Source organism: Quercus lobata, chromosome 6, assembly GCF_001633185.2.
Source record: "Quercus lobata isolate SW786 chromosome 6, ValleyOak3.0 Primary Assembly, whole genome shotgun sequence".
Taxonomy (NCBI): domain Eukaryota; kingdom Viridiplantae; phylum Streptophyta; class Magnoliopsida; order Fagales; family Fagaceae; genus Quercus; species Quercus lobata.
Genome location: NC_044909.1, coordinates 9,054,168 through 9,077,967, shown reverse-complemented (window position 1 = coordinate 9,077,967; position 23,800 = coordinate 9,054,168). Strand labels below are relative to the sequence as shown.

The following is a 23,800-nucleotide window of genomic DNA, read 5'->3' as shown; positions in this document are numbered from 1 at the left end:
TGTATATTTGTTGTTAATTTGTCACACATATTTGATTTTAGTTTTGAAACATTTTTCCCTTTTAGTTATCAGGTTTTGCTTCTTGGAATTAAATAAAATAATAAAATTAGCATAAATATTTTCTCTTCTAAATAATTATTTTTACATTCTATTTCCCTTGGTGGAAATAATCTTCCCAATGGTATTAATGATTCCCTTAAAAAATAGAAGTCTCTAACCATGCTTGTAAGTGCGTGCTTAGAGGCTAGTATATGTTAAGTATCTAGTATATTCAATAGTTTGTAATTATTGTGAGAGGTAAATAAATTAATATTTTTAAAAAATAAATAAATTTTCAAAAGTTTAAGAAGTTAAAAGTTTCAATAAAGTAAAAATTATCTCATTACAAGCTAAACATATATATAAGATACTATCTGATATATGACTTATTTAGTTTTATATGAAAGGATAGTATCTACACAAACTCATGATATTAAAAAAATCTAAGAAAGAAATTGAATTAAGAATTTCCCTATAATCTAGTTTAGCTATCTCTCACAAAATACTAAAAAACATTACTCTCATTTTCAAGCAAATAGCAAACACGTATATAACTACATGTCTGTATATATATTTGTGAGTTTTATACCATTTCATCTTAGTCCTATAGGTTAGCCCCACAAGGAAGGATTTTGGGGTTTTAGATTGGTTTTGGGCATTTGGGGTTTTAGATTGGGGGCACAGAGCTCAACTAAACCCAAAATAGAAATGAAAAACCATATATATAAAGATAAATTTTCTCTCTCTCTCTCTCTCTCTCTCTCACACACACACACACACACACACACATATATATATATATAAGGTTAGATTCAAGTTACATCTGATATAACTCTAAGTAATGTTACACCATCTAATATTTGCAGTTGAGAGTTTTAAATAGTGTGTGTATATATAGCATCCGGTTAATGTGTGCCCTAAGGGCACACATTAATAAATCCACTTTTAAAAAAGTTTTATTGAGAAAGTTGTCAAAACCTTTTCAATTCCCGATAAACTTTTTTCAAAATTGGTTTACTATTGTGTGCTTTTAGAGCACACATTAGTAAAATCCATATATATATATATAGAGCTACTCAAACCCACCCGGGCTTGAAATAGTGAGGCCATGGAAACCCCCAAGTTTTCATGGTAAAGGGAGGTACCTGTACCACTTTGCCCAACATGGGTGGTGGTTATATTCAAATTTTTGTGCCAAGGGTTTCTTGTTTATGAAAATTTGTGGCTTCATTGACTAGAACAATGTGTATACTTCTACTTAAAAAAAATTATAAAAAAAAAAAAAAAAAAAAAACCAATGTGTATACTTTCTGTCAAACATCTATTGTTAATCCGTTGGGCTAAAAATTAGAAAGGAAAAAAAAATGTTGTTTTTAGATGAGTTAACAGCAATATGATATATTATACAACGGAAGGGACATTGTAACAGTTAATAGTGTAAATTACAAATTTTAAGTCTAATAAAAGAAACAAGATTCTCAAAAAAAAAAAAAAAAAAAAAAAGTCTAAAAGAAACAAGGTAAAAATGTAAAATTGACACTCTAACTTTCACATTTTTTCATTTCAGTCCTCTAACTTTCAATTTTGTCAATTCAGTCCTCTAACTTTCAATTTTTGTCAATTCAATGCTCAGTTACTGCTGCCGTTAAACCCACTAAAACGACGCGGTTTCACATGTGGTTTTTATTTTTTATTTTTTTAATTTATATTGGGAATTAAAAGAAAAATCTAAAAAAAAAAAAAAAATTAAGGGGACGACGTCGTTGTTCCCATTCCCCGGCAAACAAAACACGACCATCTTTCACGCGAACAATCACCGTTTCCTTAGTGACTCCAGGCATGTCCACCCTGACATAAAAGCCAGCCTTCACCTTTATAGCTCCAAATGATTCTACAGGCCCCTTGGTTTGGTATGGGTGTGAGAGTGCCTGTAAACGTCCTGGCTCATCTGGACCCTAGAGAAATGCAAAAATTATCGTTATTAAATGCAAAACCAACAAATGAAACCCCCAAAAAAAAAAAAAAAACCCTCTAAAATAGATTAGAGCAAGATATAAATTAATGGAAGTCTATGAAGATTGATTAGACCATATTAAGCAAAAGAGAAATAAATTTAGAGACCATTTTCAAAAGCTTCATGCGATGTAACAATGATAGTGTCCACAAGAGGAGGGGAAGCTCTTTCTCGCTCTTCCCCTCCCCCTTTGTTTTGTTTTGATTCAGGGGAGTCATCATTCCCCTTAATGTTCTTTTTTTTTTCTTTTTTTTTTTTTTCAGAATTTTCTTTTAATTCCGAATTTAAAAAAAAATAAAAAAATAAAATAAAATAAACAGCGTCGTTTTAGTGGATTTAATGGCAGTAATAACGACAACAGTAACAAAGCCTTGAATTGACAAAAATTGAAAGTTAGAGGACTGAATTGACAAAACTGAAAGTTAGAGAACTGAAATGAAAAAATGTGAAAGTTAGAGGGTTAGTTTTGCATTTTTGCCAAAAAACAATTTTGAGGCAAGGCAGTGCATCAAAGTTTCTACAATGGTAGCAATTGATTTATTGTCTTTGTGACTCTTCAATGTCTTCATGTGTTTTAAGGCCTTCTCATTCTGTGAAGATAATTAAAACATATTGGCTTTATCTACTTCCTAAACTACTTACAATTTCCTAACAAATAGAAAAAGGTATGTATCAAGTGGTTGCCAATATTTTACAAGGCAATTGCTTTGGTAGTTCATGTTTGCATGACCGTTTGACACTTTTGGCGACCTTGGATCTATTGATTGCTGAATTTTATAGATTGAAAATAGGTCTTCACTGGATATTTCGACACTTTGTACCATAATTACACACATAAAAGGTACACATACAAAGAGAATAGACAATTTAATCTAATATAAGTAGATGGATTTATTGCATGATATCTGCACCAAAATAGCAAAAAAGAAGTACTCAAAAATTACAAATAGAATATTCTCAAAAGAAAAAAAAAAAAAAATTACGGATAGAATTCTAACAAGAGTGAAAAGAATTCAACAGAATACATGTGAAATTAGTAATATTTGTTATTAGGTAGCCTCAAAAATGGTTCAGCGCTGGGGCTTGGGATTCTTAATAATTATTACGTTGCAGCGACAATGGTGAGCACAGTAGTCACTCACACTGCCTAGAACCGCCCTGCAAAGAGGATAGAATTTGCATCACATATGGAATATTTTTTTTGGTAAACTCCTAGTACTAAAAACAATACACTTCAAATACCATCATGAAAAGTTAAATAGTTGTACCCAATGAGCTCTAGATGCAGAAAGAGGGTTTGGACTTTGTATCCTTGTGGAATCAATATTAAAACTTATGAAAAGCATTGCTTTGCACCAAATAGCACAAAAACTATACACACACACATTATAGTCACAATGTAATTGGTAACTGGGTGCTATAGAATTGCACCTTTTGACTGCTCCATAACCATGACTGCCCAGTACCAAAATAGATGCACGGTGTTTATCTACAGCCTCACACAAAACATTCCGGGGATCTCCTTGACTCACTTCAGTTGACACATCATCAATCTGCACAGCAATTTTTATTCATTAAATCTTTAAGCTATAGTAATACTTCTTACCATAATGCAAAACTTCATTCTAGAGGGTCAGGCCGGCCTATAGGTTCCAGTTCTCCAATAATACAATGTCAATTATTTTAGTATCTAGAAAGACCATCTTGAGTGTAATTATGCAGGCCTTGCATACAATTAGTGCCACTTGCAAAGGTTAGCAGCAACATTACACTCACTCAACCATGTAAGTCACAGCTGACTCAATAACATATTGATTTATTATTTTTACTTCTTTTTGTTAAGCGGGTACTATAATTCTTATTCCATAAATCTTACATATTTTTAGTAACTTCAACATTTCCTTTTTTATTTACTATGCACACGAATTTGGCCCCAAATTGAGAAAAGGGAAAGATTTGAATCAATGAGCTCTGCTTTATAAGATGCAGTCCTAATCGATTGTACTATATATGTGATTGTTACCGATTTACTGCTGCAGATCTCCTTAGCCTTCTGAATGGTACTAGCGGCTGACCTCTTCAAATTTTCTTCCACAGCCTTTAAAGATTCAGAGGATCCTATTAAAGAGAACATCAAAGATTGAATTTAATTGTTGTACAAAAAGAACTTGTAACTTGTAACTCTTTGATATTTGTAATTTGTTCAACCCTGGAAAATATAATGCAAAAGAAATCCAAAAACAATTACAGAACGTAGCAAAACAATCAACATCTATACATGGTTCCAACACATTGAGCCAAATTGTAGTGCTCACGTGTAAATTAGCAAACCACAAAGCAAAAAAAATCATAGAATGATGTAACGTCAACTTTGTCAATACCAGTTTTTTTTTTTTTAAAGACATCATGTAGCTCGTAAATTTAACCTGTTTAATAAGATTATAAAGATTTGTAGTTCAATTGACATTTTTTTATATGTACATCATAGTCTCATAGACGTTTAGAGTTCAAATATTTATCCACATTTTAACAATCAAATTATCAAAAATAAATTTTTTTTTAAAAAAAACTTATAATTTTAGTGTGTTTTTGTTAGCAACAAGTATTGAATTCCAATTACAAATATGAAACACTACAAATGATGCTTCTAATAAACGAAACCAAGAAATTGATTGATGAAAATCAATAGACTTTGAATCACCATCTTCTCTTCTCACATGAAATTAAATAATGAAAATCCTATTACACAAAAAGAATGAACAATATTGCTTCTATAGTCTTTTAATGGGGCTTCCTAATAAACAAAACCAAGAAACACACAAAATGGAAACGGATTACCTTTACCAATTTGAACCAGTCCTAGGTAAGGAGCTGGCGAAACTACAGCATGAACGATAATGAGCTTGAAATTATGGTCCTCCGTAGGAGCAAAAAAATTATCCAATACCCACTTCAAAGCATGAAAGCTATGGTCACTTTCATCCACAGCCACCAAAATCACTTGCTTCTGAGTCTCTGTCATTGTTGCACAAACAAGAAGTTAAACTACCTCTCTCCTTCTCTTCCTTTTCTAGGTTGGAAAATGTGAATGAATTCTTGTTAAAGTGCTTTGCATGCCTTGAGAACTGTATTTATTTCCAATTCTAAGGGTCCGTTTGGCATCCACATATTTTGCTAAACTGAAAACTTTTTGTTAAAATTATTATAAACAAAAGTAAAAGTTAGCTAAAATAGTATAGTGTGACCCATGAATAGTATCAAAAGTGCAATAAGACCTATGAATAATAGCAAAATAAGCTAAATAGTAAAATAAATTGACAAAAATAATATTTGCCAAACAGACACTAACTATTATTAAGTACTTCTAGAATTGAACACCCTATTCTTAAGAGAAAGAAAGTTTGTGTACACTTTTTATGTAACTTCTTTATATTTGTGACAATGAATGATAAAGAAATAGTAATGAGTCAATATAAAAGTAACAGTCTAATAATCAGTCGCACATATTATCAGATTGAGACCAAAATTATGGCAAATGACATGATTATAAAAGAACGGTATTATTTAACATGACAAGAGTGGGAGCAACATTTTGTATCATAGTATCATGTGAGATGGTTTTGACGATGGAGATTTATGAAGGAGATGGGTTTGTAGGGGGAGTAGGATGTAAGATAAGAACTTCTTGTGTTTCTTATTAATACGTTCGCAATTGCCGTGAGACAGTTGGCCTTTGACTCGGTTAATGTAAAAAATGGACGGTTTGTGGATAGGGTATAGCAATTGAGGAACTTTTAATCGGAAAAAAAAAAAATTAATAAACTGTAGTTTCTCTAAAAAAATAACAAAATTACAAATAAAGTATAACAATTTCATAAAAGCTCCACTCAAATTTATTACTTTTGTGAAAATAATGCATGTAAATTCTTAAATAGTTATAATACAATTAAAAAAAGATTATAAGTAGATTATGCAAATTTTATAATAAAAAGACTCCACTCAAATACGTTACTATTGAAAAAAATAATATATAAAAATTTTTAAATGGTTCTAATTCAATTATATTTACGGCACATGGCAAAAGAAAATTTATTGTTGAATTCAAAATAAAGTACTTATTTGGTATGAGTAATAAATATGTCTAAGGAGTTTTAGTTTTTGTCAATAATGTTCCAATAATGCTCTTTTTGGAATGTGTGTTTAAAATTTTACAATATGCTTAAATTTTATAATTTTCTTGAGTAATCAAATATTGTTTTCTTTAATTTATTGTTATTTTTCTTGTTTTGTAGTACTTTTGTTATTTTTAGGATAGGAGAGAGTGCAAAGGTACATGAAATATGACAACATTTAGTTACAAAATTAATTGTAGCCTAAAGTTATAACCTTGCTCAATATCATTAACATTACTACATATTTCGAAAATCTAATTGCTGGATTGCATGTTCTTTACGTTCTTAATACACATGTCAAATTTTGTATCAATAGGATATTATTTACTACATAATCTATAAAATTATATTTTATGCATAATTTTACATTACAAAAACTTGCAATTTAAATATTTTATTGATGACATAGCTATTGACTTTTAATTTTTTAGAAATTTTACAAGAATGGAGGATATAAGAAGAAAATGCAATCCAATGGTGGATTTGTCAAAATTCACCTCCAATAAAAAGATATTGAGTAAGGTTATAGTTTTAGGCTACAACCAATTTTGTAATTAAACTTTGTCCCATGAAATATCAATTGAAAAAAAAATCAATTGTTTTTTTAGAGATTAATCAAAATAATTGTTTCCTAAATGATTCTTCACTTGTGTATAAGTTTATTATTTGGGTTAAATATTTATTATTTATACTACTATTTAAAGGACTTCTCCTGTTTAGACTCATACTCTTTTGGATGCCCAAAGTAAAAATACTAATTTAAAAACTCCTAAAGTTTAAATTAAAAAAAAAAAAAAAGTTTTCATCCATGTTTCTCTCCCAACCCTCCTCCACATATTGTAAAACTCCCAGTATTGAAAAAAAAAATTAAAAACTAAAAATCTAGCCACAAACACACTTTTGTTCACAATTCTCCACTTTAAAAGAGTTATCAAAATCTATCCAAATTTTACTACTATTTAAGGGGCTTGCCTTGTTTGGACTCCTACTTTTAGATGCCAAAAGTAAAATTACTAATTTAAATATTCCTGAATTTTAGATTAAAAAAAAAAAAAAGTTTTACATCCATGTTTCTCTCCCTCCTCCACATATTGTAAAACTCTTAGTATTAAAAAAAACAAAACAAAACAAAAAAGAGTAATGCTAGAGTACAAACTTTTTTACAAAAAGAATTTACAAACTGTTAAAGTGATAAGTGGTTATTAGTAAATAAAAAAAATGATGCTAATGGTGGGCGTAGATGAAAACCAATAAGAAGTAAGTCATATTAATAGTCTGTGACTATAGCGTTACTCAACAAAAAAATTAACCAGCCACAAACACAGGGTTTATCACTTTATCCACAAGTCTACACTTTAAAAGAGTTATCAAAATCTATCCAAAAAAAAAAAAAAAAGACATCAAGTTTCAACATTATCTCCATCTCAGAAAAAGTTTCAACATTATCAACAAAATTGGATTGGACAAATTAAAAAAATAATAATAATAAAAAAAAGAAAAAAAAAGAGAGAGTTAACTTCCCACCTGAAATTTAATAGGCTAAAAACGTTTTGAACCTATGCCTTTTCAATTACCCAATTAATTAATTAATTTTTTTTCACAAAAGATTAGAAAACCAAATTCAAAATTTTTAAGAGATAAACTTATAAAATTATCTTCTTCTTTTTTCTTTTTAATCAAAAAACTTATACAATTGTCACAAAAAAATTAGATAGGTTTACCTTATAAAAATAAAGGTTTATACCAAAAAAAAAAAAAACCTCCCCACCAGGCCTTTTTTTTTTTTTTTTTTTTTTTTGAAAATCAAATTTTATAAACAATACAATTTTGTGGACAACTCCATGTTCAATAACCGTTATCACCTCCTCAAAAATATAACCGTTATCACCACTCTTCTTTAATTTGGAGAACTTTGAAGAGCAAGATCTATACTACATAATAATTTTTTTAGATACTTTTTTTCATATCATAAATAAAATTTCCACCCTTCATATTATTTTTACTTTTAATTAATTACTTCAAACAATTGCTACTATTGTTACTATATGTCTATTACTAATCACATTTAACCTTAAATTTCTTCTAAACTATGTATTTCTTTTGGCGTAATTAAGATGCTCTTTTGTATATTTATTGTTAATTTGTCATACATATTTGATTTTAGTTTTAAAACATATTTCCCTTTTAGTTATCAAGTTTTGCTTATTGGAAAAAAATAAAATAATAAAATTAACATAGCCTTTTCTTTTATAATTAATTATTTTTACATTCTATTTCCTTTGGTGGTAATAATCTTCCTAATGGTATCAAGGATTTCCCTAAAAAATAGAAAAGTCTTTAAGTATGTGCATATATGTGAAATATCTAGCATATTAGTACAAGTAAATAAATTCATATTTTTAATAAATAAAAAGTCAAAAGTTTAAGAAGTTTTTTTTTTTTTTTTTTTTTTTTTTTTTGAGAAATAATTACAATATGCTGCTAACCTTATAACTCGAATCATTTCCCCCCTAGACCCCCAAGTACTTTGTACATGGGGAGGTGTCAATTCAGCTACAAGGCCTTTAGCAAAAGTTTAAGAAGTTAAAAGTTTCACTAAAGTAAAAATTATCTCATTACAATCTAAAAATGTATATAAGATACTATATGATATATGACTTATTTAATTTTATATGAAAGGATAGTATCTACACAAACTCATGGTATTAAAAAATCTAAGAAAGAAATTGAATTAAGAATTTTCCTATAATTTAGTGTATCTATCTCTCACAAAATATTTTTTTTATAAAAAAAATACTATCTTTTCAAGCAAATAACAAACACATATATAACTACATGTGTGTTACGTGTGTATATATATTTGTGAGTTTTATACAATTTCATTTTAGTCCTAAAGGTCAGCCCCACAAGAAAATATTTCTGGGGTTTAAGATTGGTTTTTGGGTATTTGGGGTTTTGGATTAGGGGCACTATCGAGCTCAACCAAACCCAAAATAGAAATGAAAAGACAATATATATTGTACAATTGTTGATACATGTTATGGATGATAAAAATTGTATTAATTGTGAGCTTATATGAAAGTGATATAACTAAAATTACAATTTGTTATCTTAATAAGTTTGTGAAAATAGTTGTCTTTAGTATTGATAATGATAAACTTTTTATTTGGAAAAAACGTGCTCATAATGAACTAAAATATTTTTTTTTTGAGAGAGTTTTTAACCTATAACATCCGCTCCTGATAATTGCTCTTTATCATCAGACTAAGACACCAATCAGTTTTTGGTGTAGGCGGGGATTGAACCCGGAATTGAACCCCAATTCTCTTATACAACCATCAGAGACTTTACCAGTTGAGTTAACTAAAACCCACTAATGAACTAAAATATTAATATTGTGCAGATTTCCATTATATCCATAATATAATCTTATATTTTCAATTCATAAAAAGATTTAAGAACGTTTCAAAGGCATATATTAGTGGGTAGTTATGTTTGTATATATCCCTCTCATTTAATAGATTTAAAAACGGAGGAAGTAATATCATCTTATGCAATATACTTTTTCCAAGACAAGAGCCCTTGCTCTTAAAAGCCCCAGAATCTAAGGGCCCATTTCGCCAGCCTATTTACTTTTACATAATCTTCAGTCTTCACAACCCAACCAACAGAAACCAATATCAAAATGAGAAATTTGAGGTTAGATTCAAAATATCTTGCAATAACTTCTGGGCCTGTTTCGCAAGCCTACTCAAACACAAAACTACAAATTTTAAACAACATAACACACCTGTTTCGCAAGCCTACTCAAACACAAAACTACAAATTTTAAACAACATAACACACATTATCATACATTTTTTCACTCATATATATATTAAAAACAGGTCATTCTACCGTACCCTCTATTTTTTGTGGGGGTACGATACCCACCCATATCTGAACCATTGACTTGGTGTTGTTATCATCTTAGCTGTTAATTTAATTTTAGTAGAAACCGGTTACTGGCAAAGCAAGTCAGTGTATATAAACTAAAAAAAAAAAAATTCTGATGGTCTCTCTCAGTTTTTTTTCTCACGCGTTCTCCGATTTTTCTTCCTCTCTCGCGTTCTTCGCTTCCTCTTGCGTTCTCTGGTAAAGTTTTCTTTCTAAAGGATCATAATCGTTTTGATATTGTTAAAGGTAAGTATCAAAAGGATAAAACCCTATTTTGACTGCTATTGTTTTGTTTCCCTTTTTTCTTTATTAGTTTCTTGTGGGTATTGTGTATGGGGTGGGTGGGGAAGAGTCCTCAAATCTTCTTCTGGTCTGTTTGGATAGCATGGGAATTCGTTTAGGATTTGGATTTGGGTGGATAACTTAAAAAGAGAAGAATTTGTATTTGACCCAAATCCATCCTGGAATTCAAGTTCCAAATCTAGTGATTTCAAATCCCTCACTAACCGTGGAGTTTGGGAAATCCTTCCACAACGCTCGCGTCTTCACTGCCTCAAGCTGCGACAACAATGTTAAAGCCGCAACCACCATGGTGTTCAGGTTTGTCTCTCTTAGCCTATCTAAGTTCGTTTTGGGTTGGTCTGTATTTCTGTTTTTGTTTGTATTTGAGTTGTGTGGGTTTCGTTTGGATTTTCTATGTGGGTCTGTATCTACTGGTAAGCATGGGTTGGTTTAGTTTTTTTAAGAAATTGTTGAAGATATTTTTTTAGAGTTCCAAGTTGGTCTAATTGAAATGCAATGAATTGTTTGATGAAATGCCTCTATGAGCTATGTATTTTAACGCATGATAACTTTTTGGATGACAGTGGTGATAACTTTTTAACTAGTTTAACATAAGATGTTTACTTTTTGTATAGCTACATTGATTTCAAAGTTTGTCCTGTTGGTAGATTTGTATCAATGCCTAGTTTGTGATGAAAGAAGACTGCCTAGTGCTAATTATGTAATTGATTCCTTTTGTTTCCATAGAACAGGCAGAACCTTTTTTTTTTCATGTCTAATAAGCATTTTGATGGCTTTGCTTAACCCTGGAATAGCTTTGAAATATATTTGTAATGTTGAGTAGATAACATCAATTCATCTCAATCCAACATCTTCTTTTTCTTTTCTTAGTAGTTCTTTCATAGTTTTTCTCCCTTATATTAATCGCAATGTGTGGGATGCTTATGCCAAGGTATGGTCCCAAATTATGACTCTTTTTTCGCTTAAATTATGATTGGGTATTCTTTGTATTTGCAATTTTGGAACTGGTTGTTTTGTTTTTTGGGTTATGTTATACTACCTGGGTTGGTTTTATTTTCCTTTTGTTATACTGTTAAGGGAGTGCCATTGGCCATTGCACTGGGGCATTGAATTTTTCTAATTATATTTTTACATACTGTGGTAATATCCGTGAATTTAAGATTCAGTTACTTTGTTTGTTGGGTTTCTCAACTTGTTTGTTTGCTTTGATGTGTACTATTCTGATTGTAGGGGTTGTAAGGGTAGTCAAAAACATTGTAGCTGTAAAATTTAAAATACAAAATTTTGTTACTGATGTGTTAGTCTAAGTTTTTATGAAATTGAATTTCTGTGGATTCCTTGCCTGACTAACAATGTTGAAAATGCAAGTTCTGCAAAAAGTAGATTTCAAATGTAAATAATTTAAGTGGTTACAATGTGCTGGCCTTTCAGTTTGGAAAGCCTGACAACTATTTGCAAAGTGCAAACAAGTTCTAAAACTGTTAGAATTTTATGTTAAACTGTGGTCTTTTGTGAGAACAATATTTATTGAGATTTGCTATTATAAATTAGTAGATTTCAATAGTTTTGTTTCAAATGTGCTAACTCACTGCTTGTCTTTTTTTTTTTTAATAGAAAATTTCAAAAGTTTGTGCTTATAAAAACAAAGTTATTGACAATTGGGAGGTCATTAAGATCTTGTTTGGACCTATTGTTCCTTTTACCTGTTGTTTTGGCCTTAACTTACACAGTACTATTGTTTTGGGTAAAGGATTAAATTCTAAATGTTGTATTTTAATATATTCACATCTTGCAGCTTCTTGTCAATTTTCTTGTAGTTGAATATTGCTAGTGGCTTTTGCTTTGATGTAATTGGCTTTGTAATTAGGCAGTCTTTTATTTCCATAAAATCCAATCATTTCTTAGGGGAAAAATGAAAAAATGAATTTGTTGTTTTTCATTTCTACATATGCATTTGGTTCATAGTCATGATGCAAGGGTCCATTGTGAGCCTATCTTATTAATTTTTGGATGTATCAATTTGAAGAAATATCACTTTCTGACGATATAATCTATGCCTTCAACAATTTGAGTCCTGTTAACTATACTTTTGGACTATATATTTTATTGAGCCGATTTAATTATATAACAGTACAAATCATACTTATATATATATATATATAAACAATAGTGCAAGAATTATTATACTTTGGGTTCTTTCTTAAGTCAAATAAGAGGAACTAAGTGTGGTTAAACTTAGTTTACTTGCTTAAGTTTGTGTTTTTATTTTTAATTTGTGCCCTTATTCCTATTGTCATGTTTATCAGATACACATACACCTCTACTATGTCATGGGTGCTGGCAATGACAAGCATGAGAATTATCATTGCTTCGAGTTATTAGAGTGCCATGAATATGTTAGCATCAACCATCAGAAGTGTGTTGTACTTGGAGATTTGAGAATTGTAACTCTTTTTTAGGGATTGAATACCTTACTTTGTATGTTTTGATTTCATCATATTGATGTGTAAATATGTAAATGCAGCAAAACATGTTGTACCTTTGGTTCTTTAATTAATTTCTAACACATGATTACATTGATCAATATAATACAAATAATGTTAATATTCAATGTAATACAGATATAATTTGTCCTCTCCATTGATAGTGATTACAATGGATGCAGTTTGCAGATAAATGTTAATTGATATACCTAGACTAATCTCATGGATGCTATGATGATATGCAAGTTTTGATCAGGTGTGTGAGTGACTATATGTTAATTTGCATCATTTGCATCTTTTAGAGGAATTGGTGGGATTTAAGGGTATTTCGTGATTTAATAAATAAATAAAATCATTATAATGTGGAAAATTGTTAGACCTCGAAAGTGACGTGACAAAGTATTATAAGGTTAACTAATAATCAAACGTCTTTAGTTTTTTCAGATTACTAATCACTAACTCGTGTGATGCACTGAATGTGATGCATTCAATAGTTAGCGATTAAATATTTTCAATGTTATAGTTAGTTAAAAATGAATGAAATTCAATATTTAGTTCAAAAATGTTACTAAAATTAAAATGTAGAAAGTTTAAGAAAAATAATAATTGGGAAAATTATTTTATTGATCTTAAATCCAAATCCAAATTTAGGTATCCAAACAACGGAATTTCAAATCCTTCATTATACAAAAAGGCCCAAACAAGGAATTTAAAAATTAATGGATTTTGTAAGTTCCGTAGTCCTTTTGTATCAAATTTAACATTGAATTTGTAGAGGTGGGAACTTTAGTCCAAATAACCAAGCATAGATGGGAATTTTAACTAGTGAGATAAATTATACAACGTTGGTAATTTTAACAAGTTTGATCCTCAAGTAAGCTTCCAAGGACAAAGTTCATATCTCTTATCTGTGTACATTTCAGGCATTAAAGACAGGCTTATTTCTACCAAATTTTCTCATCCACATTAATGAAAGAGGTTATAGCTTAAATAGGGTTTCTTAATACATCCTAACCTTCCTCAACGTGGATGGAAGTTAGAAGGTTCAGACTTAATTTTTACAACTACCATCAGAAGTTACGAACTTAGTGGGAAGTTAGAGCGATGAATAAGAATTTCGCTTCTACTTCAGAATAGTAGAAGGTGGTCCGAATCATAAGCTTTTGGATATAGATTTACTCTAAAAATTTATAAGTGTTTGGCGATCGTCCAGGTGACTCCATGTTGGACGACCTTTTTGCACTTGGATGACCTTTCTGGTCTTGGACAACACTATAGACGAATTGGAGATAATCTAATTTTTGGTTCACTATCATATATAAATAATAAAAATATAAACATCATGAAAATAACCTTAACTATGTTATTTTATAGGGAGGTATGTCTCTGAATGGATTTTTTTTTTTTTTTTTTCATTTAACATTAGACTTCTAAGAATTTCGTTAATTGCCCAGTTTCAAAACAAAGTGGAAAAATAGCATCTCGAGTTTGTAAAACTCAAGTTCTGGGCAGAAATCAAGTTTCTAAAACTTGAGTTCTAGGCAGAAATCGAGTTTCTAATACTCGAGATCCTGAGCTATATGCATCTGACATGGACTGTTTTCCACGTGGAGCCACGTTGAAATCGAGTTTCTAAAACTTGATTTGTGATAATATACTTCTACGTCCCGACCAGAACATACAAATCCCATCAGCAAATCCCATCGGTGGAGACAAGCGCAGATTTGATAATATACTCTCGCACCTAAACATACAAATCCAAACCTGAGACAAGCGCAGACATCACCATCGGCGAAGACTCCAAAACACTTTCACACCTAAACATACAAACCCATCGGCGGAGACAAGCACAGACATCAGAAAACCCATCGGCAAACCCATCGACGGAGACAAGCGCATCTCATCGGCGGCAGAAAACTCTCGTCTCCTCTCATTGGCAACCTCACTCGTGTTTCACTTCTTATTCCTCACGATCTTCTGAGTTCTTCATGCAGATCAAAACTAGATCGTCCAATTGCCCAGTCAGATTTGTTCTTCCTCTGTTCTTCGTCGCTGTTCTTCATCATCAGATCGTTCCTCTCTTCGTCGTCATATCGTTGGTTCTTCTTCAGGTCTGTTCTTCGTCGTAGATCATTGGTTCTTTCTTCAGTTCTATTGTTCTTTCTTCAATTTTGCTTTTTAGAACTCGAGTCTTAAAAACTCGAGATCTATGTGACATTTTCTATCTAGCTCGTCCAACACAAGACTCGCAAAGCGAGTCTCTGAGACTCGAGTTTTAATATGGATCTCGAGTTTCTAAAACTCGAGATGTTAGTTTTCTTATTTGTTTCTAACGCATGTTAACTTACTACATTGTAAACCCTTACACAGTTAATCTGCAAATATCCCCCCTCTGAATGTGATGGAAGCTACTAAGGGAGATACGTAGGAAGTTAATTGCTATATTTAAATATTTGTGGAAGAAACCAAGATAATTCCAGCTGATTTTTTTTTGTGAACAAAAGTAATTATTGTGGTTGGGCTAATTTCATGGGATGCTTTTTTTTTTTTTTGGTTTTCAATTTTAGATCTAAATTTTTAAATAACTTAAAAAAATTACTATTGTGATGAGCAGTTATTAGTAAGTAAAAAAGTGACCTCAGTGATAAGCCTAAATGTAAAATTATGGTCAGATGTGATATTGGTAGTGCTTACTGTGACGATTGAATTGTCAATTGTAAGGAAAAAAATAGGGTACCATTGAATGTGATAAAAGTACGGTCATAAATAATGTGGGTATTGCCCAATGTAATAATGGAACAGTCAAATTTGAGAATAAAAAAATAGGGTACCTCTAAATGTGACAAAAATAGAGTTAGATGCGATGTTGGTACTACTTAATGTGACAATGGAACTATCAAATGTGAGAAAAATGTAAGGGAACCATCAAATGTGAGAAAAGAACTATCACATATGATGTTGGAACTGCACAATGTGAGGATGAAACCGTCAAATGTAAGAAAAAAAAAGTAAGGGAACCACCAAATGTGAGAAAAGAACTGTCACATGTGATGTTAGAACTGCACAATGTGAGGATGAAACCGTCAAATGTGAGAAAAAAAAGTAAGGAAACCACCAAATGTGAAAAAAGAACTGTCACATTTGATGTTGGAACTGCACAATGTGAGTATGGAACCATCAAATGTGAGAAAAAAGTAAGGGAACCACCAAATGTGAGAAAAGAATTGTCACATGTGATATTGAAACTGCACAATATGAGGATAAAATCGTCAAATGTGAAAAAAAAAAGTAAGGGAACCACCCAACGTGAGAAAGGAACTGTCACATATGATATTGGAACTACACAATGTGAAGATAGAACCGTAAAGTGTGAGAAAAAAGTAAGAGAACCACCCAATGTGACAAAAGAACTATCATATGTGATGTTGGAACTGCATAATGTGAGGATGAAACTGTCAAATGTGAGAAAAAAAGTAATGGAACCACCAAATGTGATAAAAGAACTGACACATGTGATGTTGGAACTGCATAATGTGAGGATGGAACCGTCAAATATGTGAAAAAAGTAAGGGAACCACCCAATGTGACAAAAGAACTGTCACATGTGATGTTAGAACTGCACAATGTGAGGATCGAACCGTCAAATGTGAGAAAAAAGTAAGGGAACCACCAAATGTGAGAAAAGAACTGTCACATGTGATGTTGAAACTGCACAATGTGAGGATAAAACCGTCAAATGTGATAAAAAAATAACCTGGTGTATCAGGTTACCTACTAGTGGGTACCGTACCCCCCCTTTTTTTGGGGGGGTACCGTAGAATTACTCATCAAAAACACTCAAACAACATTACTCGAACTAACTCACCAAACAGGCCCATTCCCAAGATACATAAATCCACAACATTCTTGGCATCACTGAAAATGCATAAATCCATGGATAGAATTGCTACTAGTTGATAATTTTGTGTTTTTTTTTTTAACTAATCGGACAAAGGTTCCACTCTAATTCAAATGGGTCCATTTTACAATTTAAATTAAATATACAAGTCTAAACGTACATTATACTGTTAAATATAAAAAAATCATGATTGTAAAAGGGTCCGGATAATGTGTGCCCTAAGGGCACACATTAAACCATCCATTTTTGGAAACATTTTCTCGGGAATTGAAAAAGTTGTCAATACTTTTTCAATTTCTGAGAAATTTTTTTTCAAAAATGGTTAATTATTGTGTGCTCTTAAGGCACACATTAACCCATCCATTTTTCAAAACATTTTTTCAGGAATTAAAAAAACTGTCAATACTTTTTCAATTTCCAAGAAATTTTTTTTCAAAAATAGTTAATTATTGTGTGCCCTAAGGGCACACATTAGCAAAATCCATTGTAAAATAGACTCCCTCCTTTTCTATCTTAGAAGGAAGATAAATAATTAAACATCATTTAATTAGGAGGCCACTGATAAAAAAAAATGTGCATTTTGGAACCAACATTCATGTATTTTTTTTTTTATGAAATGTAATTATTTATTTTGTTTCTACTTATAGCAAGTTATTATAATTTGACTTTCTAAGCATAGACTTTATAGTTTATACGAATATGCTACCTAAAGATTATGAACGTGTGGAATTTGCAACGCATACCATACATCATGTGCGTTGTAAAGAGCAAATTTTCCCGTACAAGTTTTCTTTGCTTGTGAAGATTACGAATTTACAACTCAGAGGGCTTGGCGGTTCATGGATTTCATGTTTTCTAAGATAGCGACGGAAGCAAGGATATCTTAAAGGGTGTAGCTAGGTGAAAATATATAAATATAATTAAAATTTTGAGCTTTGGCTCTCAAAATTTAAGATATTTAAAACTCAAAAAGTATAAAACTTTCAAAGGAGCAAAAATTACATCATAAAATTAAAATAATGCTATGAGTATATTGAAGAGATAATGTAAATATCCAATTCATCCTCAATTAAAATTAAGTATTCAATATCATACGAAAATTTTTCAATAGACTTCATACAGTCTTATAGGAAACTTCTTATATTTCATTAGAAATTTTAATGTTGAAAAGACCAAAATAAAATTTGAATTAAGATGATCCCTATATGTTGTTACTTGAGTCCGGTCCTTCAAGCAAAAGTTTCAAATTCTGAGTTTTGACAAAATCCTTAAATCAAGTTTGTAGGTCCTTATGTAGGCCACTAGGCCCACAACTCTTGGGTAATACAGCCGCCTCACACAACTGCTAACTAATCACTTTGAAGTTTGAATTAATGACTCCAATCAACCCCACCCAAAAAACAAAAAAGGGGGGAAAGTTTTTTTTTTTTTTTTTGGTAGGAAAAGGGGGGAAAGTTAAAAGACGCATTAGGGTATTAGTAATATTTTTTTAAAAAAATAATGGGAAAAAAAAAGGTAGTTGATTTTTTTCGCAACTTTTTATATTTTTTATAAAAACTGTGCTAAATTTTTTATAAAATAGTCCATTAATAGATGAGAAAATAATAAATGAGAGATATTATATCCATAACATTTTCACAAAAAATTATAGACGGTAAGTTGTTATTAATTATTACTGACTGGACAAAAAAGTAATTTCAGTGATGGATTTAAATTAGAATCAATAACAACTTATCATCTATGATTTATTGTGATAATATTGTGAACGTAGTATTTCTCTTAATAAATGTTTTAAAAACATCTAGTTAATGGGACCCAAAAAAAAAAAAAAAATTCAATAACTCACCGCCCATTGGAAGATTTTATAGGCTCCTAATGTAATGTAATGTAATGAGGTTGAGTTGGTAGGATAAGTGGGCAAGGGGTCTACAGGAGCCACATTGTCAATTTTGATTACCAAGAATGCGGTGTACACGTAAAATTTAGAAAGGAATTTGGTCAAGAAATGATGATACTTTAATTCAAATTACCTCTTCAAATTGTTTTGTCTCTCAACCTCACATGCTTTAAGTTAAAGCAAGACTTTCTTCAAAAGAAGTGCACTGCAAGGTATAATATATAGGTTAGGCCGAATTGTAAAGTGGGGGATTTTTTCAGAGGACCCACGTTGAGATCCACCAGCTAATTCTCCTTTCTTGTTGGCCCACAATGACACAACAACACACCCTTAATCAAAAGTTGTTTTAGTGACAGTTTGGCATTGATGCAGTACTAGTACACAAAGTTTTAATGGTAAACTTTAATGGTAGGCTTTTGGGTTTGGCGATATAAAATTATAGGAGATTTGAGTTTTAATGATAAAACTCTGGCCAAAATGCAAAAACATCTCTCAAGGTTTGGGTCAATCACTCAATTGCAAAAATGAGATTTTAATTCTTACTTATAACTCTATGAATGTTTTTATATCCGCCAAATTAACTATTGGGATTAACTTTTATTATTAGCTCTTATGATTGGAAAAATCATGTGATTACATTAACAAGACTCACCAACTGATTTGTGATACTAGTCACGTAATAATCATGTGATTTTTCCATTCATAGAAACTAACAAAAGTTAGTCTTAGAGATCAATTTAGCAGATATGAAAATTTCAAAAAGAATTAACCCAAGAGAATGTTTTTGCAACTTGCTCAAATTTCAAGGATGTTTTTGCATTTAGGCTTTAAATTTTCGTAGTAAGAGCTTTTACTGTATAGAGTTTTGATTGAAAAACACCTTAGTATTTTCAGTGTTTGACAAAGTAGAGTTTAATAGTACTTAAATTTTGGACTTATAAAGCATAAACAATGAATTCCGGATTTTTTTTTCCCCTTAAAAAGTTCTAACAACTTTAGAGACCCCTTAAAACTCATTAGCAAAATTTACAAACGTTTGGGAATTTCAAGTAAAAGAGCTTTGACCCCAAGCTTAAAACACTTTTCAATCCCTCTAAAAGCAAAGCCAAAGAAATCCTTAATCAATTAGATGAAAAATGAATAAAATAGTATACCCTAACCCTACACAGTAAACAAACGTATTCTTAATGATGTATCCTATCGTTTGCTTTATGATTTCCACGTAAAGTAAGGAGCGGAAACTGAGGAATTCAAAAAATTATAAACTATAAAGGAAGTCTTTTGGGATTTTTTTTTATTTCAACATAAAGCCCACCTAGAAAAATACAACTTTATAGTTTTTTCGTATAACATCGTTGTCATCATCCTTTTTATCATTATCTTAATTATGCTTCATTATGCCCAAAGTTACTCTGAATATTACATTTATACCAATGAGTTGCACAAAGCTAGTGACCGAAGAAGATACCTTTCTCGGTAAATTGACAGGAACAACTAAAAATTGTTTGCCCATGCTTATTGGTAAATTTTTGAGTTCTCCAGTTTGAGATGGGGCTCCTACTTGACCCTCCAGCATTCAATCTATTCAGGACTAAAGTACATTTGGTACAAAGATCTAGTATTTGTCTTCCTTATCTTTTATGTTTCTTTTCATTTTCATAGTTACTTGCAAATTGAGGAAATAGGCCCTCACTCGATAGCAATAGGTAACTAAGAACACCCATCCAAACTTTAGAGCTTTAAGTTGGCAATAGGTAACTATTACTTTTTGAACTTGACAATTAGTTAGTTTCTTTTTGAGAGAGAATGGTATGGTAATGAGTTTTAATCTCCACTAAAGGATTAGTTAGTGGATGATGTGATAGTTTCTTATTAAATCAAAAAGAGATGTTCAGTTAAAATACTACTGGAGGTAAGTCAAATCCTTTCCAACTCAGTTTTGTCGGGTTGAGAAATTCTTAGTCCATCGCATTTGTACAAACCAATTCAACCCAACCCATATAAATCAAATTGGGTTGGTTCAGTGTACATACATGTTTCATGATTTGTAAAAAAAAAAAATTACTATCAATTTGAACCTGACCTAATCTAAGGCTCAAAATAAAATTTCAAGTTAACTAACCCACCAAACCACAAAAAACCAAAATGATGCATTAGATTGGGTTGGGTTGGGATGATTTGTCAAGTTGATAGGTTAAATGCACACCCTAACTTTAGGAGCATTTGCTTAACTACAGTACCTTGAACTTTAAAGTTATTACAATTTGTTTGTCAACAAAATTGATAAATAGGTTTCGGACGTAACTCGTAAGAAGTAACATAATAAAAATACATTTAATTTTCATACTTGAAGCTAGTTCACTTCTATTTATAGTTGTAGTAGTAGTTGCTATGCTCTCTCTCTCTCATGGGTGGACTTTTTTGAGTCATTTTAAAAAATACAACGGATATTTGTATTTCTATATCAATTCATTATTTTTATTAAAAGTTTGGAACAATTAAAAAGCTAACATTTAGAATTCCCATCCCAACTTTAACTTGACAATGTTTTCCAATTTTAAGGAAAGAGAAAAGACTGCCGGGGGAGGGGGGTGAACTCTATCAAAATTTGCCACATGTTTGACAAATTCGCTAAAAAGCCTTTAATTATCTCTTTGAGAGCTATAAGCCTATAGGCTATAACCCGAATCAAGCTCTACGCCATTCAGGTTACTAAGCTTTTACACCAATCCATGAATTTCCATGTTGTTCTTAAGGAAAAAAAATGCAAATTTAAAGAGTTTTACCGTAATTATATTTCTCACAAATTTGACAAAGAAAGAATATATTGTTCTAATAATAGGTTACTCAGCTTGCCTTTTACACCCATCCATGAATTTCCATGTTGTTCTTAAGGAAAAAAAATGCAAATTTAAAGAGTTTTACCGTAATTATATTTCTCACAAATTTGACAAAGAAATAATATATTGTTCTAATAATAGGTTACTCAGCTTGCCTTTTACACCCATCCATGAATTTCCATGTTGTTCTTAAGGAAAAAAAATGCAAATTTAAAGAGTTTTACCATAATTATATTTCTCACAAATTTGACAAAGAAATAATATATTATTATAATAATAAAGAATAATCATCACAAATATTATATATTGAAATTCTAATATATTTATTATTAAAAAAAATAAAGAAAATCTACATTTTATTAATAGTGTACATTAGGAAAACAATATTATATTAAAAAAATGAAGTACACTCTCACGTATTATTGCCTTTTGGAAAGATTCTAATAACCAAATCATAGATAGGAAGCAGGACGGTACCGTTGTCTGCAATTCTGCACGTAGAATAATGCTTTTTGTAATTAAAATTGATTATACCTTAGAGACCATTGCTCGTGCTCACATAATTTTCAGAGCCAACAGTAAATTACCTATTAGCCAATTATAGGCAATTACCAAGCCCACGTCTTGCATTTGGAGCTACCTTGCGCGTGTGCAACATGACTGCCAAGGTCGCATGGGTGTCACATGCAATGTGTTCCTCTTCAGTAGAACATCCTCAGCAATTGCAGCAATCTCTCCTATTTATGACATCACAGATTCAGAATCCAAAGCCAATGCTATCCATTTGGATGATGAATCCTAAAACTATAATACAAAATTAGAATGTGACAAACAAATGCTGAGCAAATCTAGCAATAGCTTATTTTTAGTTTTTACTTTATTTATCTAATGGAAATAATATAACCCGTAGAGAGAGATCTAATCCCAACTCTCTCTCTCTTGCACACAATGTTTTTTTACAACTTTTCTTTAATCTTTGAAATTATACCTTGTGATTGGTGTTAATAAAAACAATATTAATAATAGGGTAATGTGAAAAGAGGCATTTTAATGGGTATTTTTAGAGTAATTATTAAAAAACTATTTTTGGAAAATGTTGACATAATTTTTATGAAAAATATAAAAAAATCGTCAAAAAATATAATTGTTTTGTCATTTTTTCATAAAATATTTTTAAAAATAGTTCTTAAATTAATACTTTTAGAGCAGCTGTTAACTTTTCTTATGTGAAAATAATGTTATTTTATTAACAGCGTTTTACCTTAGCCTTTTTATATATATATATATATATATATATATATATAAATTCTACTCTAATATAATCTAAGTGTATATGTGTGTGAAACTTCCTTCTAGAGACTTGAACCCCAGTCTTTGCCCCCCACACTCTACAAACACTTATATTTGTAGAGTGATCATCGCATCAATGGTGTACAGGGTTACCTTAGCCATTGTTAAAAAGCCAAGACCTTATAGTTGCATTACATGTCTTATTTATTAAAGAGAATTAGACTTCAAATCTCGCTCCTCATGTAATAATATAACTATTAAAAAAAATAGTTGTGAAAAAAATTATTTATGTAATATTTTCTTTTAAAAGTAAATACCAAAGTGAATTACTTTTTTTTTTTGTTATTTTTAATTGTAACCAAACATTTCCTAATATTCTAAATAAATATTTTTCTTTGGAGTGAGTTATTATGAAGATACAAACCCACACGAGCTATTTGGTGATTAGGTTGTCCACTTGTCTTAATCCGCGGAAATATTTGTCTCTTTAGCCAAACAATTCTTTGCTGTCATGGAGATTTTCAAATATGGAAAAGGTTTTGTTAGATACTGAAAGAGCCGTGTGTTTAAGAGTGACGTGCAATATACATGATCAAGTGGACTTTAGATATTTGTTTCTTTCTTTTTATTACTACATATATCTGTATGCATCAAAACATTTTCCTTTAAAAGATTTTCTTTTGAGTAATACTACAACCATAAATTATTTTACAATATTTTTATAAATTATAAATATAAAAAAATTTTATTGGTTATGATCTGAGCACACCACTTATATTATTTTTTTTACCTAATAATACCCCTCGACATATCATAACGTCTCGCTTCATTGCCGTCTGGGCATTGTCGCTTCCTTTAATTGGCAGGCAAATCAAAATGCAGAGCTTCTTTCAGAATATTGACAATGACTTGTCACCGAGGAAGTAGG

The 23,800-nt window shown here is 30.7% G+C and overlaps 1 protein-coding gene and 1 long non-coding RNA gene across 3 annotated transcripts; one reads left to right on the top strand and one right to left on the bottom strand.

The window, feature by feature from the left end:
* Nucleotides 1-1,907: 1,907 nt before the first annotated feature.
* Nucleotides 1,908-5,147, bottom strand: LOC115993978 (universal stress protein PHOS34-like). Of its 2 annotated transcripts, none has more exons than XM_031117981.1 (4): nt 4,892-5,147; nt 4,077-4,171; nt 3,485-3,606; nt 1,908-1,994 (listed from the first exon to the last, which is right to left on the bottom strand). In XM_031117981.1, the coding sequence occupies exons 1-4, from the start codon at nt 5,073-5,075 to the stop codon at nt 1,931-1,933; spliced, it is 465 nt and encodes a 154-aa protein (XP_030973841.1). In that variant the 5' UTR covers nt 5,076-5,147; the 3' UTR covers nt 1,908-1,930. The 2 variants fall into 2 exon arrangements, with proteins under 2 accessions (XP_030973841.1, XP_030973840.1); XM_031117980.1 differs by lacking the exon at nt 1,908-1,994 and adding an exon at nt 3,045-3,211.
* Nucleotides 5,148-10,291: 5,144 nt separating this feature from the next.
* LOC115994144 lies at nt 10,292-13,141 on the top strand. Its single transcript, XR_004093129.1, has 2 exons — nt 10,292-10,761; nt 12,771-13,141. It is a non-coding gene; the product is annotated as an uncharacterized LOC115994144 (long non-coding RNA).
* The last annotated feature ends 10,659 nt before the right edge of the window (nt 13,142-23,800 follow it).

Bases quoted from the DNA above. Each gene is read 5' to 3' on its own strand.
- LOC115993978 (XM_031117980.1), bottom strand. From the start codon at position 5,075: ATGACAGAGACTCAGAAGCAAGTGATTTTGGTGGCTGTGGATGAAAGT. The intron at 3,607-4,076 runs GTAACAATCACA...ATTGCTGTGCAG, and splicing joins AGATCTGCAGCAGTAAATCG to ATTGATGATGTGTCAACTGA. The intron at 3,212-3,484 runs GTGCAATTCTAT...TCCTCTTTGCAG, and splicing joins GGTTATGGAGCAGTCAAAAG to GGCGGTTCTAGGCAGTGTGA.